A 19,628-nucleotide genomic window follows, 5' to 3' on the forward strand; every position below is an offset into this window, starting at 1 on the left:
TTGGATAGGACAGAAAGAAATTGAGAGGGGAGAAGAAGATAGGGAAAGAGACAGAGAGACACCTGCAGACCTGCTTCACAGTTTGTGAAGTGACCCCTGCAGGTGGCGGGTGGAGGAAGGGTCCTTGAGCTTCATACTATGTGTGCCTAACCTGGTGCACCACTGCCTGGCCTTCTCTCTTGAGACCTCTCTCTCTCTCTCTCCTCCCTACCAATTTCTCTCTGTCCTATCCAATAAAATTGGGGTGGGGTGGAGGAAGGAAAAAATGGCCTCCAGAAGCTATGGCTTCCTAAGGCCGGCACCAGCCCCAGTGATAATACTGGAGGAAAAAAAAAGGCTCAAATACTACAGTTTAGGAAACTATAGTGGCTTTAAAAAATAAGATAAAATAAAATTTCTAGATGCTGCCAGTTGTTCTCACTTAAGAATAATAGTAAAAGGGGCTAGGTCGGGAGTCGGGCTGTAGCGCAGCGGGTTAAGCGCAGGTGAAGCAAAGCACAAGGACCGGCATAAGGATCCCGGTTCGAACCCCGGCTCCCCACCTGCAGGGGAGTCGCTTCACGAGCGGTGAAGCAGGTCTGCAGGTGTCTATCTTTCTCTCCTCCTCTCTGTCTTCCCCTCCTCTCTCCATTTCTCTCTGTCCTATCCAACAACGACAACAACAATAATAACTACAACAATAAAACAATAAGGGCAACAAAAGGGAATAAATAAATAAAATAAATATTTAAAAAAGAAAACAAAAAAAATAAAAATAAAAATAAAAAAATAAAAAAGGGGCTAGGTCGCAGTGCACCTGGTTAAGCACACACAGTATGAAGCACAAGAATGGGCTCCAGGATCCTGGTTTGAGCCCTTGGCTCCCCACTTGCATGGGGGCCACTTCACAAACAGTAAAGCAGGTCTGCAGGTGTCTATCTTTCTCTCCCCCTCTCTATCTTTCCCTCCTCTCTCAATTTCTCTCCGTCCTATTCAACAACAGCAGCAGCAACAACAAACAATAATAACAGCAACGACAATGGGGAAAAAAATGATGGCCTCCAGGAGCAGTAGATTCATAGTGCAGGCACTGAGACCCAGCCACAACCCTAGAGGGAAAAAGGAAGGAGGGGGAGGAGTGGGAAGAGGGAGAACAGTAAACACTAAAATCCACACTGTTAAGTGCTCAGCTACAAAGACAAAGAAACAAACATTGAATTTAAAACCTACAAAAGTAGGTTTTAATTTTTCAGTGACTACATACTGCACTAAGGTAGCTGAGTGAAATTACAACATAGAATTTCCATCATGTAATACTTACATGAGATTTTTTTAAGTCAAAAATAATTTTAAAATCCACAACAACAATTTAACATGGAAACATAACTAGAAGTGGGAGTCGGGCAGTAGCGCAGTGGGTTAAGTGCAGGTGGTGCAAAGCACCAGGACCGGCATAAGGATCCTGGTTTGAGCCCCCGGTTCCCCACCTGGAGGGGAGTCGCTTCACAAGTGGTGAAGCAGGTCTGCAGGTGTCTATCTTTCTCTCCCCCTCTCTGTCTTTCTCATCTCTCTCCATTTGTCTCTGTCCTATCCAACAATGACATCAATAACAATAATAATAACTACAACAATTAAACAACAAGGGCAACAAAAAGGAATGAATGAATATTAAAAAGAAGAAGAAACATAACTAGAAGATCTAGAACAGCTGTCTCTCAGCCAAAGGTGGTACTGACAGAAGTTGAGAAGGTTCTGAGACTTCTTATCACTATTCACATATCTGCAAAAAGAGGAAGTGGACAATGTTTGTCCCTTCCCAATGACTGAGAAGAAATGTACATAGCTAAAGAAAAATAGGTACAACAGAATGAGTAAATAAAAATACTGACCCTTCAAGAGAAGTGATAATTACTGAATTAAGTTGGATCGTCCGAAACTAGAGTTCTTTTTCCCACGGGAACAGGATTAATTTCTGAACAATATGATGGAGTAAGATCTTGTACAAGATGCAGAAGGTGTTCTCAGGAAGACTGCTTATGGCCTAGGCTTAGTTCTCCCATTTCTACTTACTGCAGAAATGTGTATATATAATAAGAAATATCTCTCAAACTGTAACTTGTTCTGATGTCTAGAAATCACTAGGTGAACCTGAGAAAATAACAGCCAAAGTTTACTATGTTGAACGTATTATCAACCCATATACTTTTTTTTTCCATTACCAGAGCACTGCTCAAGTCTACCGTGGTGATGACAACTGGATCTGGGACCTTTGGTGCCTGAGGCATGAAAGTCTTTTTGCATAGCCATTATGCTGTCTCCTCAACCCCCTCAATTGTTTCCTTACAACAACTCTTCAATAGAAGAATTATATTATCCCCATTTTACAGAAATAATTTTGGTAGTACAAAGTTTAAGTATCCAAGCTCACACAACTAGCTCAGAACTGAAATAAAAGCAATACAGTTCTAGAACCTGAACCTGAGTATCTAGCCATGATCCTGATGTATAATAACTGTATAACAACAACAATAATAACTATAACAATAAAACAACAAGGGGAACAAAAAGGAAATAAATAAATAAATATTTAAAAACTTTAAAAAACTGTAAATATTTGTACCAGTTTGTTTTTTTAAAGATCTTTTTTAAAATATATATTTATTTAATTTATTTATTCCCTTTTGTTGCCCTTGTTGTTTTATTGTTGTAGTTATTATTGTTGTTGTCGTTGTTGGATAGGACAGAGAGAAATGGAGAGAGGAGGGGAAGACAGAGAGGAGGAGAGAAAGATAGACACCTGCAGACCTGCTTCACCGCCTGTGAAGCGACTCCCCTGCAGGTGGGGAGCCGGGGTTCGAACCGGGATCCTTATGCCGATCCTTGTGCTTTGTGCCACCTGCGCTTAACCCGCTGCGCTACAGCCCGACTCACTTTTTTTTTTTTTTAGAAAAATCTACAAATTCCAAGCTTAATCATCCTCCATCTTCTGTTGTTTGTAAAGGCCCTGACAGCTCTAAGACTTCTATTACTTCTACCCATCTTAGTCCTTGTATATCTAACTGTGAATCATTAGCCAACCTTTCTTTCTGTACTGATTTACTAGAAGAGTGAAATTCTGCTAAAAATTGGGACCCAGAAGTTGCAGCATGAGCTGCTTCTTCTTCTAGCGTTTGCCTTTCTTCCGTAGCCAGTCAACAGCTTCAGGTTGAGCCTGATGTAAAGTTTCAAGACCTCCTTTGAATCTGGAGAGGTGGCAGTCGTTGACTATGTGGGTCATAGTCTGTCTGTAGATGCAGGGGCAGTTCGGGTCGTCTCTGGCTCCCCAGCGGTGGAACATAGCAGCGCACCGGCCATGGCCTGTTCAATAGCGATTGAGGAAGGCCCAATCATAACGTGCTAGGTCAAAGCCAGGTTGACGCTTGCAGGGGCCTGTGATGAGGTGTTTGTTCTTTACCTCAACTGACTGCCAACTCTGTTTCCAAGAGTCTGGAACAGAGAAGTTCAGTGTAGGCGTAGGAGACCAGATTGGGTGACAAGACGTCAAGCGTTGGACAGGGTGGGCGAAGATATCCGCGTATATTGGCAGGTCCGGTTGAGCGTAGACGTGGGAAATGAACTTAGATGATGCTGCATCCCGACAAATATCTGGCGGGGCGATGTTGCTAAGAACTGGCAGCCATGGAGCCGGGGTAGAACGGATGGTTCCAGAAATTATCCTCATGGAGGAATATAATTTGGAATCAACCAAGTGGACATGGGGGCTACGGAACCATACTGGGGCACAGTATTCTGCAGTGGAATAGCATAATACCAGAGATGATGATCGCAGTGTGGAAGCGCTCGCGCCCCATGAGGAGCTGGCCAGTCTTGCAATGATGTTATTCCTCGCGCCCACCTTTGCTGCAGTTTTTATGAGATGTTCGTGAAATGACGGAGTGCGATCGAGAGTAACGCCAAGATAGACTGGCTGGGCTTCATGCCGGATTCTTGTATCGCCAAGCTGCACATTAAGCTCACGCGAGGCCGAGGCATGGTGTAGATGGAAAACAGATGATACTGTTTTTGCAGTGCTAGGGATTAGACACCATTTTTTACAGTAATCAGATATCAGAGACATGTCTTTCGTGAGTGTTTCCTCGAGGATGTTGAACTTTGATGCCTGAGTTGCACAGCAGATGTCATCGGCGTAGATGAACTTCCTTGAAGAAGTTTCTGGGAGGTCATTGATGTAAATATTAAATAGCGTAGGAGCCAGAACAGAGCCCTGGGGGAGGCCACTTGAGACAAGTCTCCATCTGCTAGACTTGTCACCCAGATGCACCCGGAATCTTCTGTTTTGGAGAAGAAACGATATAGTGTTGGCCACCCATGGAGGCAGGCATCTTGAGATCTTGACTAGGAGACCACAGTGCCAGACCGTGTCATAGGCTGCTGTGAGATCAACAAAGACAGCACTCGTCTTTAAATTCTTCTGGAATCCATTTTCACTGTAAGTTGAGAGGGCCAGGGCTTGTTCGCAGGTAGATCTTCCTGGGCGGAAACCAGCTTGGGCGGGTGATAGGAATTTCTCTCTAAGAGGAGAAATACATGACAGAAGCAGCCTCTCAAGGAGTTTGTAACACACGGAAAGGAGAGAAATTGGTCTATAGCTGGCGGCCAGTGTTGGGTCTTTCTTTGGTTTCAAAACTGCTATTATCTTTGCACGACGCCAAATTCTGGGCATAGATTCAGATTCCAAGATGTGGGACAGGAATGAAGTGAGCCGCTTCTTTGCCGCGTGAGCTAAGTCTGGGTCAGTGCCAATAAACTGTTTGCCTGTACCCCTGGTGTTGTGGCTTTTGTTTGGATTCCCACACTACAGCTTAAAAATAGAGTCAAAACTGCCAACATAATAAAGAACTGGTATAATTTATTAAACATTTGGTAGAATTCATCAGTAAATCTATCAGAGTCTGATATCTTATGTTATGAAAAGTTAATTGGTTCAACTTCTTTAATACTGGTCTATTCAGTTTGTCTTTCTGGTGAGTTTTGGCAAATTTTATCTTTCAAGGGATTGGTCCACTTCACATAGGTTGTCAAATTGTGGTCACAGAGTTATTCACAGCGTGCCTTACTGGCAAAATAGTTCACTTGGACAGTGCACCGGTCTGCCATGTGCAGGACCAAGGTTAGAGCCCTGCCTCCACTGTAGCCAAGGGAGCTTCAGTGTCTTGGTGTCTTTTGCCTCCCGTCTCTGCCTCTCTGTTTCACTCTATCTAAAAAGAAAAGTCAACCCAGAGCAATGACGTCCCAGAGTTGGTCCAAACAAAAAAGCAAAATAAATAAATAAAAGTATCCTTTACTATCCTTCTAATGTGCGAAGTATTTATGTTGATATCCCCTCTTTTGTTTCTAATACCAGTAATTTTTATCTTTTATTATTATTCCCACAATTATGCCTTTCTTTTTCAAAGAACCATTTATTTACTTATTTATTTATTTATTTGTATCTCATTGCTTTCCGGTTTTCAGTTCGCCTGATTTCTGCCTTAATTCTTATTATTTCTTCTCCTCTGTTTACTTTACACTTAATTTGGTCTTCCTTTTTTAGTTTCTTGAAGTGGAAACTTAGATGTCTGCTTTCATATCTTCCTCTTTCCTAATAGATGTATTTAGTGCTATCAGTATCCTCTTAAACATTGTGCTTACATTCTTAATTTACTTAAGTATTTAAATTTATAGCTTGTCTACTTCATACATCTGCTCATTCCAGTATCTACAACCTTTGGGAAACTGAAAATATTCTTTCAATTCATTTGTTAAATTTAATTGGTGGGAATCCTATGAATCTAGCTTGTGGGGACGAAAAAGCTTTATTTTAGCAGAGAGACCATTTGAGTATCTGGGTTCAGCATAATTACCAAGGCTTTCCATCTCAGGGCTCAATGTCATTTTATTAATTACTAAAAGCTTCTCAAGCAACTAACCCCCTACTATCTGTCACCTGCAGCATCCTGCAGTCACCAGCTGGAAGTTACTGCCCACAGGCCATGTTAGGCTCTTATTTTGTTTTATTTTATTTTATTTAATTTTTTGAGAGGAAGACATACTAAAGACTTCATGTATTTTTTATGGAGCCAGAAGTTTCTCACATATTAATAGTATGTTATTTACATGCTTTTGTCAAAAAGATTTATTAATGAGAAAGAACTAGAGAATCACTCTGGCACATGAGGTATCGGGAGCTGTACTCACAACCTCATGCTCATCCGGTCTACCACTGTCTCATCTCACAGGTTTTGATTATTGTGCAATATGGATTTCTTAGGGCTCCTAATAAGTCTTACTGCCAGAAAAAGACCTTAAGTACTTTTTCCTTAAAAAGAATCGGGAGCCGGGCAGTAGCACAGCGGGTTAAGCGCACATGGCAGAAAGCATAAGGACCTGCATAAGGATCCGGTTTGAGCCCCCCCTCCCCACCTGCAAGAGGGTCGCTTCACAAGGGGTAAAGCAGGTCTGCAGGTGTCTCTTTCTCTCCCACTCTGTCTTCCCCTCCTCCATTTCTCTCTATCCTGTCCAACAACAACATTAGTGGCAATAATAACAATAAGAACAGCAATGATAAACAACTAGGGCAACAAAAGAGAAAAAATAGCCTCTAGTAACAGGGAATTCAGAGCCCCAGCGATAACCCTGGAGGGAAAAAACAAAAACAAACAAACAAACAAAAAATCTAGTACAATTCCTTTTTAATAAAATAATTTATCTCTAGTTTAGCATCTTTATGTATGGACAGAAAGACATCTAGAATTTGTGTTTAGCGGGAGTCCAGCAGTGATGCACTAGTTAAGCACACATAATACAAAGCACAAGGACCCGCACAGAGATCCTGGTTAGAGCTCCCAGCTCCCCACCTGCAGGAGGGTCCCTTCACAAGTGGTGAAGCAGGTCTGCAGGTGTCTATCTTTTCTCTCCTTCTCTATCCCCCTCCTTCCTTAATTTCTCTCTGTCCTATCAAAAAAAGAAGAGAAAAGAAAAAGAAAGAAACCCAGAAAAAAATGACTGCCAGGAGCAGTGGGTTTGTAGTGCAGCATCTAGCCCCAGCAATAACCTTGGAGGCAAAAAAAAGAAAAAGAATTTGTGTTTTGAACCTGTGTTATTTATACAACAGATTGATATTTCTGAGACAAAAAGAAAAAAAGAAAAATTAACAGGCTGGAAGTAAATATTCTAAGAAGTTAATCGTGATTGGTTTGCAGTAACAGGGGTATGTTATTGTCATATTTTCTTTTGTATTTTTTATTAAAAAAAAATCAAATGCTTGGCATTCATTAGCATAAATGTTTTAGTAACAACCAAAATTTGCACAACAAATACTGCTATCTAGCCTACTGTGATAAGGCTACCAAGTATGAACCCATTATCAACTCTATTAGAACAAATTTTACTGCAGGAAATCAATATTATTGTTTTTTATTATAAAAGTAGTAAAATTACTTTGCAGTATAACTTTCGGTTCAACAACAATCACATATGATTTCTAGAAAAATATTTCCATGATATAAAATGCTATTAAATTTATCACAAACTAGAGTAATCCCTCTCTAATACAGAGAAAACCCCACTACAAAAGATATTACCACCAATGAGCTCTTTCTGGAAGATTAGATAACCAACAGAAGTAATGGTTTGATGGTCTAATTTTAATCGGTCTCAGGTGATAGTTTTAATAATTGTTATCTCTAAGGAAAGGCCCTAATTCTTATGCTTATAACTCCAGAAAGCTGGATTAGAAATGAGTTTTCTGTTTTATCATCAAGCAGTAGTTATTCTTCATCTCCTCTCTTCCTTCAAAATTAACATAATCTAAACAAATACCACTTTTGCTATCTACCAGAATTAAGCTTTGGATAAAGCATCACAGAATAGGAACAAAAGGAATAAAAGTAATTATACACAGTAACTTCTCTAAGAACCTCTCTTTCCTTGCTAATTCACCACAGAGAAACTAGGCACAGCTGTTTCAGCTCTAGATTCAAAAGCCTGGGAATCATATTTCTAGCAATGCATTCAATTTTACATTTCATTATAACTAAATTATTTAGAGACATCTTTAAATTCCTTCTGATGGTAATTTACCTACATGATACAAGCATCATTTGTCTCCATTTTTCCCCAACACAAATGTTGTCATTTTCAATTTTTCTTTCTTCTTAAATACATCATCCACTTACCTCCATTTCCTACCTATATTCTACCTTTCAACATTACCTTTTGTTCATTTCAATAACCCCAGAGTAGGTCCTGGATACCTGGACTGAAACAACTGTCTCTTACACAGCTTCCTTCCAATTGATATTTCCTTCATTTCTACACAAAGCAGTAAGAATTATCTTCAACCAACAGCTGTCTTCAGTAATAAGAAACTAAGTTCTTTGACTAAGCTAAACATCCCTTCTGTTCTCCAAAGCCTACAGTGGTTCCTAGAAGCTGTGAAACTGAAATTTCCAATACTGCTTATTATGCCCTTTATGAACTATGCTGAATATTCTAAAATATCTGCTCACATTTTCCCCATACTCAAACTTAAATTCTCTATTCTGTTCCATAAGCAACCATGTGTTACCACAATTAATTCATTTCTTGTTTGCATTTTTCCCACTATGACAGCAACTATTTGGTTAAGAACTATTTGCAATTCCCTATTTTATTCTCTCCTTCCATCTTCATAGTAGATCATCTAACTTGCATTTAAATACATGACTGTCCACAACAGACCACTTTTCTCAGTCTCCCTTGCAGCCAGGAGTGTCTAAGTGTACATATTATGTAAGCCAAATGTTATGAGAAACTTTGTCCTTAAGGGAAAGGGCTTTCATATTTTCAACCTCTTTTCCTCTCTACTGGCTAGATAGCTCAAGAAACTCTTGGATCATGAAATGGGAGCTCCACAGTGAGTTTAGAGCAACAGTAAGACAGAAAGAGCCATGGGTCCCTGACATTAACGGAGAACCTTTTTATTAAGAATACTAGTTCTGGACTGCTTTTTGAAAAGAGGAAAAGAGGAAAAGAAATTCCTATTATGTTTAAGGCACTACCACGTTGGCACCATTTGGTACACTAACACTTGTGAGTGTTATCCACCCGTCACCAAGTTCTCATTTCCTACTTCTTCTGTCCACTAAGAACACCTCCACTTCTTTCCTTTTTTTTTTCTTGCCTCCAGGGTTATTGCTGAGGCACAGTGGCAGCACTACAAACCCAATGCTCCTGAAGAGCATTTTCTTTTTCCCCATTTTGGATAGGACAGGGAGAAATTGAGAGAGGAGGGGAAATTGAGACAGGGAGAGAAAAACAGACCCTGGGGATGGGGGAGATAGCATAATGGATATGCAAACAGGCTCTCATGCCTCAGGCTCCAAGGTCCCAGGTTCGATCCATAAGCCAGAGCTGAGTAGTGCTCTGGTAAAAAAAATAAATAAATAAAAATAAAAATGAGAGAGAGAGAGATCTGCAGACTTGCTCCACTGCTTGTAAAGTGACAGCCTCCCAAGTGAGCTATCCTGCCTTCCTTTGAACATCTTTTAAAACAGACTTGAAAGCTCATCACTAGATACAACCTTGATGAGAGGATGGACACACCTCATCTACTTAGAAGAGCTTACATGTGTGAAGTATTTAAAATAAAGCACAGCAAATCTTTATCTTAAGGTAGTTTTGTTTTGTTTTGTTTTGTTTTGAACAGTAAAAAGTCATTTGGAGCTCAGTCTAGTGAAAACGATATGTCAAAAAGCTATAGACTCAAAACTTTGGTTTTTAAAATAGCAGTGACTATAAAGCAATAAATTAGATTTCATTGTATGAATCACAAAAATGGCTCAGAATTGAGCTCTTATGTAACAATTTAGAAACTCGTTTCCTGAGCTGATAGTTAAGTGTCTCAAACTTGTTCCAGTGCCAGAGAATTTGCACCGGCTGTTCCTCTGCCTGGAACATCCCAGATGTGCATGAATTGCTGTCTTAACTGCATCTGGGCCTCTGGTTAACTCTTCACGCCTCCCCTAAAGGCCTCCTTGCATTACCTGACCAAAAAGAAAGGAAGAAAAGGAAGGCAGGGAGGCAGGCAGGCAGGCAGGCAGGCATCCTTGTTATTCTATAGCTCCTGGCACTGCTTTGCTTTTATTTATAAAGATTTGCCATTCTCTGACATATTATATCTATGTTCCTTATGAGTGTTTATATATATGTTTGTATCACGAGACTATCTGCTCCATGATTTTTTTTTCAGAGCTAGTGTTTCATGTATATGTGATTTCACCACTTTGGGCTGCATTTCCACTCAAACAGAGACACAGAGAGAAAGACAAAGAACCAGAGAGAGGGTGGCCCAGAAGGTGGCACAGTGAATGAGGTCCTGAGTTAATAAATAAGTAAATTCTTTTTTTAAAAAAATGGCAAGGGTAGGGGCTGGGCGGTGATACAGCGGATTAAGCACACATGGCACGAAGCACAAGGACCATAGTAAGGATCCCGGTTCAAGCCCCCGGCTCACCACCTGTGGGGCGGGTGTCACCTCACAGGTGGTGAAGTAGGTCTGCAGGTGTCTATCTTTCTGTCCCCCTCTGTCTTTCACCCCTCTCTCGATTTCTCTCTGTCCTATGCAACAACGACAGCAATAATAACAATAATAACAACAACAATAATTAACAACAACAACAATAAACAACAAGGGCAACAAAAGGGAAAACATAGTCTCCAGGAGTAGTGAATTCATAGTTAAGGCACTGAGTCCCAGCAACTACCCTGGAAGCAAAAAAAAAAAAAAAAAAAAAAAAAAAAAAATGGCGAGGGAGATAGCATAATGGTCATGCAAACAGATTCTCATGCCTGAGACCCCCAGGTCCCAGATTCAATCCTCTGTACCACCATAAGCCAGAGATGAGCAGTGCATTGGTTAAACAAACAAACAAATCAGAGGGAGGAAGGGACACCACAGCACTAGAGCTTCCTCCAATGCCATAGCATTTCCCATGTTGGTATCAGGGTTTCAACTTGAGCTGCATGCATGGCAAGGCACACACCCTGCCCAGTGAGCTATCTTTCCAGAACTAAAAGAAATTTTGCTTTAGTCACTGCTGCATTTCCAAATTACTGCTACTATCCAGGTTTCAAATAATAAATGCAATCATTAAACATTTATATTCAAAGAGAAAAGAAATGGAGGAAGAGCAAGAAAGGAAAGAGAAGTACAAACAGGGAGGGAACTCTGAAACATAATTAGTTGCTTTATTCCTTTTTCAAGTCAATTTGAACTTAAGGTTTCCATGAGAAAATTTCAAAATGAGTTTCTGGCTCTTTTGGACAAGTAGTGATGTTTAGTATTAGACTTATGATGTTCATCTCTTTTACTGTTTTGCCATCTCTCAAATCTACTTGAACATTTGAGGATACTTACCTGACTCAGACAAGTACTTTCATCGTCTTTAGCAGAATTAGTTTGTGTTAGCATTACTACTAACATTTTAAAATTTCCATACTTAACTGACATTTGGACTACCTATTCATGCTGGATACATTGGGTTATTGGAAAAAGCATGACACGTTTTTGCGTTCAAAAATACATCATGACTTTTACAACAGCCCAATAGTAACCCTTGTCTCTAAGGAATATGTCCTAAGACACACACACCGTGCCCCCCATGGGTGCCCAAAACTGCAGGTAGTGCTGGAGTGAGTGTGTGTGTGTCTCTTCTACATATGCCTGTGATAAAATTTAACTTTTAACCTAGGCACAATAAGACATTGGCCATAATAACTGGTAATAAAATATAACTACTATAATAATACACCATAACAGAAGTGATGTGAATGTAGCATATCTCTCACTCAAGATATCCTGTTGTGCATAGTATGTTTGGACCAAGGTTGACCCTGTGTGACTAAAACCACAGAAAGTGAAACTGCAAATAAGGGGAAACCATTGTCCTTATAGGATCTTGCTTAATAGATTTGCATGATAAAGCTAAGAGGCAGACTGCTAAAAAAATACTTGTAACTAGATATTTATTCTTAGATGATCCTTACTTACTGCACACATTTAAGGTTCCTTCAACGGAGAGTCATCTAAGTCACATTTCTTTAATACACAGTTTAAACTCACCAGTCCATTCCTCATGCACAACTTATCAACAGAGTATTACTGAAGAGGTTGGGTGAAATATGTTCTGCTTTAGCAAATTGGGTAGAAAAGGTTTTTCATTCATCCCAGGGTTTTCTACTATAACATTATAAATAAGTCCCTTATTTTTACAGTTCAGTAGTTCAGATTTAAAGTCTTATTAGACAAAGGAACATGTTATACAGCACGAAGGAGAGTTTTAGAGAACTTATAGAATTCTGAGACACATTTTAGAAAATACCAACTTCTGGGAGTCAGATGATAGTGCAGTGGGTTAAGTGCTGGTGGTGCAAAGCGTAAGGACCAGCATAAAGATCCCAGTTCGAGCCCCCAGCTCCCCATCTGCAGGGGAGTCACTTTACAAGTGGTGAAGCAGGTCTGCAGGTGTCTGTCTTTCTCTCCCCATCTCAATCTTCCCCTCCTCTCTCCATTTCTCTATGTCCTATCCAACAACAACGACAACAACAACAACTACAACAATAAAGCAACAAGGGCAACAAAAGGGAATAAATATAGAAGAAAAAAAAAAAGAAAATACCAACTTCTTTATTTGTAGGGTCCAAAATACAAATGCACACAGACCCTATAGTTTCAGAACACAATTCTTCATATCTCAGTTATAATTAAGACTTTAAAACTGAATTGTAGCTAGTGGTTTGTCAAATAGGGTCATCATTAATTTAATGCTGTTTAAACTCAAAATATTTCATATGAATCCCAGGTAAGTGCCTTCAGGAACTTAATCTTGGGATCAAAGGTAAAGTGTCTGCCTTGCCACTGTGCTCAACCCAGGTTCGAGTCCCAATAGCATAGCACTGGGGGTGCTTTGGTGCTGTGGCACCTCTCCCTCTTTCTGTCTCTTTAAATGAAAAATGAGGCCACAAGTGGTGCAGTCATATATGTGTGAAACCCTAGTTCTTCAGAAGAAAGAAAAGGGAGAAAGAGAGGAAGAGAGAAGGAAAGGAAGGAAGGAAGGAAGGAGTGAAGGAAAGGAAGGGGAGAGGAGGGAAGGGAAGGAGAGAGAGAGTTCACCAGGTAAGGTGTGTCCCTCACAATGAGCCCAACCCAGGTTTGAACCCAATACCACAAGGGATGTGCCACACTTCCAGGGAAAGCATCAGTGCTATAGTGTTGTCACACTCTATCTGGATGAAAAAGCAGTTTAGGAGAAGTAAAATCATGCACGTGGAAGGCCCTAGCCACCCTAGCCACCCGCAACCCCCCCACCCCACACGCTTCTTCTAAATACCATTCATCTTTGTTCTCTATGGTATGGTGTCTAATAAAGTAACAGCAGGGTTGGGGGAAATAGCATAACGGCTATTCAAAAGACTTTCATGCCTGAGACTCTGAAGTCCCTGGTTCCATTACTCCATACCACCATAAAGCCAGAGGTGTGCAGTGCTCTGGTAAAAAGACTTTAAGACTGAAATACTTTAATACTGAAATCTACTATCTGATATCTACTGCATTTTAGTCTGACGTTCATTATACATACGTACTTTTATGACGTAGTCTTGCAACATTAATAAGTTTATGCTTCTTCTCAGAAGTTGGGATTTCAGGTGTGGGAGCAGAAGCGCATGCTGTTGGTGAATTACCTGTATCAGGTAATCTTTTAGGGACTGTCACCGAGTAGGAAGTACGCCGTCGAGTCCTACATGCTACCTCCCTCTCACTACGTAGCAATTGTTCATCCATCAGCAAGGTTATGAGTTGCTTAGTCTTTTCACGGATATAGTAACCTGAAAAACACACCGGGTTTGCTTAGAAAATAGTGATTAAAGATAAAAGTTTTATTTTGAAAAAAATCAGAAAAAAAGAAAATGTGAGAAAAGAAACATAAATACAAAATCTGTGGTAAGTAAAGAAGAAAATCTGAGTTTCACTAGAATTATCAATAAAGAATCTCTTCTCCTACTGCTTTAAAAGGGCCAGGAGATAATTCGGCAGGTAGACCACTGGCCTTGTCAGTTCTCAGCACCACATGGGAGCACCATGGATAACGGCAAGGGGAACGTCATAGCTGGTGGAGAGATGCTTTGGAGTCCCTCCCTGCCACATTCTTTCTTCTCTTTTCTTGATATAGAATTTTATTTTTAAAGAAACTGGGCTGGGACACTATTCTGATGCATACAAGAGACATTAGATTAAGTCCCCAGCACTCTCCCTGACCTCAAAAAAAAGAAAATTAATGACTATGTGATGGATTCATATCATATATTTCACTTTAAAACCACTATTGAATACACCAGGAAATAGCAATCTGTTCATACTTCAGTATAAATATCTGGAAGTCCAAGTTACTAGACAATCCACAACACGAAATACAAAGATCTGGTGAAGGGGGCTTGGTGGTGCTGCAACTAGTTGAGCACATATGTTACAGTGCACAAAGACCCAGGTTCGAGTCCCCAGTCCCCATCTGCAGGGGGAAAGCTTTGCAAGTGGTGAGGCAGTGTTGCAAGTGTCTCTCTTTCCCCCTCCTTCTCTATCCCCCACTACCTTCTCAATTTCTGGCTGTCTCTATCTAATAAAGTTAATGAAAGTAATTATTTTATTTTACTTATTTTTATATATTTATCTATTCCCTTTTGTTGCCCTTATTTTTATTGTTGTAGTTGTTGTTATTGATGTTGCTGTTGGATAGGACAGAGAGAAATAGAGAGAGGAGCGGAAGACAGAGAGGGGAGAGAAAGACACCTGCAGACCTGCTTCACTGCTTATGAAGCAACTCCCCTGCAGGGGGGGAACTGGGGGCTGGAACTAGGATCCTTACCCTGGTCCTTGTGCTTTGCACCACTTGCACTTAACCCGCTGTGCTACCACCCGACTTTCCAATAAAAGTAATTAAAAAAAATTTTTTTTAATATGGTGGAGATAACAAATGGTCTCCTAATAATCCAGTACCATTTTATGGGAGTTTAAATTGGAGACAAATAACACAAAAGACAGAACATTCTTCAAAAGATGTTGGGTGAAGAGGTGCAAATAAACCCTGAGTTCCTGAGAGGAAAGCATCAGAAAGTTGTGTGCAAAGGAAGAGAAAAGCTTTGCACCTCTGTCTAGAGGCTCAGTCCTGCCTTGAGTAAATGGCCCCAAGCATCCACCTGTACCTGTGAGACCCCAGCTACAGCTGACATGATGACCAGGAATCCACACATGCATGTATGAGCACATTGTGGAGAAACAGCTTTTATGGAATATAATAACAGACAAAAAGAATGATATTTGATTATACAACATAGCATGCTAATTTGCCACAATTTTGAGGTTAAACATCCAAAGAAAATACAAATACAAATCAGAAGTTCGATCTTAAAAACACAATACTATTCTGATCTCTGGAATGATGCCATGAATCCAAATAAGTTACTTGAGACCCTGAAAATGACCTACCTAATCATAAAAAAAAAAACTATTGAATTTTTTTTACAAGAAGCACACATTATAAATTAATCAAGCAATATAGGCATAAAAAGAAAAGGAATGAACTAGATCTAGGCATGCTGACACAGATGTATGACCGTGACCTACGGCTAAAATGGTTAAAGTGGTATGAACAATAGAAAACAAATCTGTAAAGCATCAGGGAACCACCAGAGAAATACACAAAAAGGAAGCAGAAATAAAAATGAATTTATGTATGTACAGAGGAACAGGTGGACAGCTAGTCAGAGCCAGTTATGTCTATTAACTGAAAGAGGTACAAATGGTGTGGGACAAAAGGAAGGCAAGTAATTGGCTTTTGCTTCCATAACATCCTATCAGAATAATTTATTGCCTTTAGTAGCATGTCAGAGCAAGTCTCAGACCTGAATCCTCATCATGTGTGTGACTGGTTACTGAGGTGATTAGTCCAGGACCAAGTTTCCTGATAACTAGCACAAGCTCATCTGTTCAGCCTTCTTTGCAAATATAAAAGGATGCTCAAATGCAGTGTTTGGTGGTATTATTATTATTATTATTGTCATTATTACTATTCTTCTTATTATTATTTTGCCTACAGGGTTATCACTGGGGTTCAGTGCCTGCACTATGAATCCATGCTCCTGTGGTCATTTATTTTTATTTTTATTTTTGATAGGACAGAGAGAAATTGAGAGAGATGGGGAAGATAGAGAGGAGAGAAACACAGATACCAGTAGACCTGCTTCACCACTTGTGTAATGGCCCCCCTGCAGGTGGGGAGCCAGGGGCTCGAACCAGGATCCTTGTGTGGATCCTCGCACTTTGCCCTATGTGCACTTAACATGGGTGCCGCCTCCTCGTCCCCTGGTGGTATTATTATTACTGCTGTTGCTAATACAACTACTACTACAACTACTACTACTCTCAACCCTCTTCTAGGACAAGCACTAAAGGAATCACATATCTCTTCACACCTTGGGACTAATTCATATTAACATTTCATTTCTTCTCATGTCCTCTTCCAGAAGTAAACTAAGTCCTGAAGATCAACTACTGTGTTCATGTTGGTTCCTCGTGTAGTACATCAACGTGTTAATTTTCCTCACTCTAATTAACTATTGATAATGGTAGCAGTAATGGGAAGTGGCCACATTCAGGGTTTATTTAGATGAGGACAACAATGACTTTTGACTAGCTACTTCATGAAGAATGGATATGGACAGCATCAGAAACCTTTGCTCAAACTGCCATCTTTCCCTGATTTTATCTAATCTCACTTGTTAGTTATTCCTTTCTTCCTTCCTAACTCCCTTTATAACCACTATACCCCTTACCCACTTGAATACTTTTAATTTTCTATGATTAACTTCCCAGTTAATAATTTTAAAAATCCTACAGGTTTTTAAATTTCCACTTAGTACTATGTGATAAAAGCTTGCTTGTAACTGTCAGCCTTTGGAGACAACCAGACACTATCTTCTTGCCCTTTTGCCTTAGATAGCTGAAGGGGGTGGTGGTGGTGAGTGTGTCTCTGTGTTTTCTCTCTCTCTCTCTCTCTCTCTCTCTCTCTCTGTGTTTCCCATTCTTCACAAATTCACTTCCCTCTTTCCCTGTCACTCTACTCCAACTACTCCAAGCACCCTGGCTGCCTTATTCTGAACTCTCAACCTACTCTTTCTAAAATGCCCCCTACCTCATCATTCTCTATTCCTTAGGCCTGCATTATTTTTTACCTACTTATCACTTATCATCTCATAATGTATTGCCCACATCTGCTTATTTGTTTCACCTAAAATGTAGGCTCCCAGAGGGCACAGACTCTCACTTACTCAGTATCTTCAGTGTCTAGGAACGTGACTGACACATAGTAATTGCTCAGCTAATACATGCTGAATGAACTTTCTGGGGAGCGATTATCTCCTTGACATAATCCAAAGAAGCCAGGTGGATGAGAGACAATGATTGTCAGTTTACAACTTAGCTGTCTGAATAAGGCACTTGCTCTGAAATTATTTCTTGTGATACTCCTAGTTAGAAAATATCAGAAATGGATATTGTAGGCCATATGAGGGCTATTCTTGGAGTCTGCATAGGGTGGAATTTGAGACAGCTAAAATGGCCCAAAGCAAAGAGCCCTGATGGTTCAAGGAGTTGTCCATCACTGCAGCCAATTTTCTGCCTGACGCACCTGCTTGTCCCTTTGAACTACTATAGTGGAAGCATAGGGAAGGCAAGCCACAGTGGTTGCCAAAAGCAGGAAAGAAATCACCAAGAAATCAGTTTTCCACTCCAGGCTGCCTACTGCTCTGGTACCCTTCTGTCACCATCAAGAAGCTGGAGACTACCATCTTGCCTATTCGAAAGCAGCAAAGCTGAAAATGAAAAATCCAAAAGTTGGGGGCTGATGGTGGCACACCTGGCTGTTCACACACATTACCATGGGGAAAGAACTCAGGTTCAAGTTCTTGGCCCCAACCTGCAGAGGGGAAGCTTCACAAGTGGTGAAGCAGGGCAGCAGGTGTCTCTGTCTCTCCCTTTCTATCTCTCCCTTCCCTCTCAATTTGTCTCTATCCAAAAATAAATAAATATGTAAAAATGACCCAATAAAACTGCTTTAAAGATAAGTTAAAATAGGATATGAGAGTGATCTGGCTGCGACATCTGTCACCCCATTGATTGCCAGGGTTGATTCGGCTGATCTGGCTGGCTAGGCAGGTGTCCCCTTCCTCCCTCATTGCTCTCTCCTGAAGCTGCACGCTCAGTCGAAGAGGACAGCCTTCCCCAAGTAGAGACGGACTGGTCTTCGGTCAAGAGTATACGAGTAGCTGCGCTCCCCTGCTAGAACCTCCAAACAAGCTCTCAAGGATAAGTTAAAATATACTAATAGTATATTTTAACTTATAAATATGGCAGCATCTACTTCTAATGAGTATTTCTGAAAAAATGTAAATACTAAGGATAGTACTAGAAATAGAATAAATTTAGGAAGCAACTGCTTTACATCTGAAAAATAAAAACAGCAAAAATTTTAAAAAGGGAGGGGGGAATGGGAGCTGCATGAGAGAATTAGGAGAGGGAGAGAAAGTAGAAGAGAACCAAAGAGAAGAGTGAGAGAAAACATCTCTGAAACAAGAAATTAAAGTATGCAACAACAGATCAACATCCAAGGATCATATAAAACAAAACAGATCAAGATGAAAAGGCTGTTAGGTGCAGTGAAAGTTAAAATAAAGTTATATACTGTCTTAGGAACCTTTTGGTTACAAATGACAGAAATTCAGTTTGAACTGGCTAGAGTAGAAATCATGAAAAAAACAGGGGCTTTGGGCCTCCAGTACCAATGAAGATGGAAAACTACCATTCCTTCGCCCTTTCCACTCCTTGCTTCTGTCTGGATGATAGCATTGTTTTCTCCTCATGCAGACTGGCTTCTGCCGTAAGAATATGGATATGACCACAGGCTGCTCCAGACGCTAAACCTTACACTCTTCCCACTCTTCCTTCAATCAGATCTGAGAGATTCAGAAGAATGTATGATTGGACCTAGTTTGAAAGCCACATGCCCATCACTAGAGGGTAGAACGCCGTATTTGGCAACCCCCATAGTGCTGTATGCTTTACATTGGTTTGTTCTAGCCCTCCCCCGCCAAGAAAATTGGATCAGTCCAGTTAGTTTCGCGGCCCGCTTGGCCCCGCCCCTAGGAACCCCGCCAGAGTTCGAGTTCCTGAGTTCGAGAGTAAGAGAAAGTGCTTGCGCCGCCGCAAAGAGACAGCAGAGTTCTGTTTGGTGATTAGTTTGGTTTAGTTTATGAATCGTTGTTCCTGAATAAAGAAATACAGCTTCCCTGCCTAGCCGTATGTCTCTGGTCGTCTCTGTTACCTGCCCGTGAAGCTAGCCCGGCCAGCTGGAGCCGCAGAATTTTAACAACACCATAGTATGACACTGGAGTGAGGGGAAGATGAATAGAATAGAAAAATGAAAATGAGTAGAGACCATCTGAAAAGTTCTCCTGATGGCAGACAAAAGGTCAGGACAAATAAATCATTAGGTCAACTATGCAACAACAGACTAACAACC

At 40.5% G+C, this 19,628-nt stretch overlaps 1 protein-coding gene across 2 annotated transcripts in view; it reads right to left on the bottom strand.

Annotated features, from left to right (window-relative positions):
- Positions 1-19,628, bottom strand: part of ENTHD1 (ENTH domain containing 1) — a 143,437-nt gene that overhangs the window by 82,646 nt on the left and 41,163 nt on the right. Inside the window, exon 3 of one of the 2 annotated variants that reach the window (XM_007519294.2) lies at positions 13,642-13,884. The exons of the other annotated variant lie outside the window; for it this stretch is intronic. Within the exon in view, the coding sequence (XP_007519356.2) occupies positions 13,642-13,884 (243 nt within the window). The remainder of the gene's footprint in view (positions 1-13,641; positions 13,885-19,628) is intronic. 2 annotated transcript variants of the gene reach the window in all.

This window comes from Erinaceus europaeus, chromosome 4 (genome assembly GCF_950295315.1).
Source record: "Erinaceus europaeus chromosome 4, mEriEur2.1, whole genome shotgun sequence".
NCBI lineage: Eukaryota > Metazoa > Chordata > Mammalia > Eulipotyphla > Erinaceidae > Erinaceus > Erinaceus europaeus.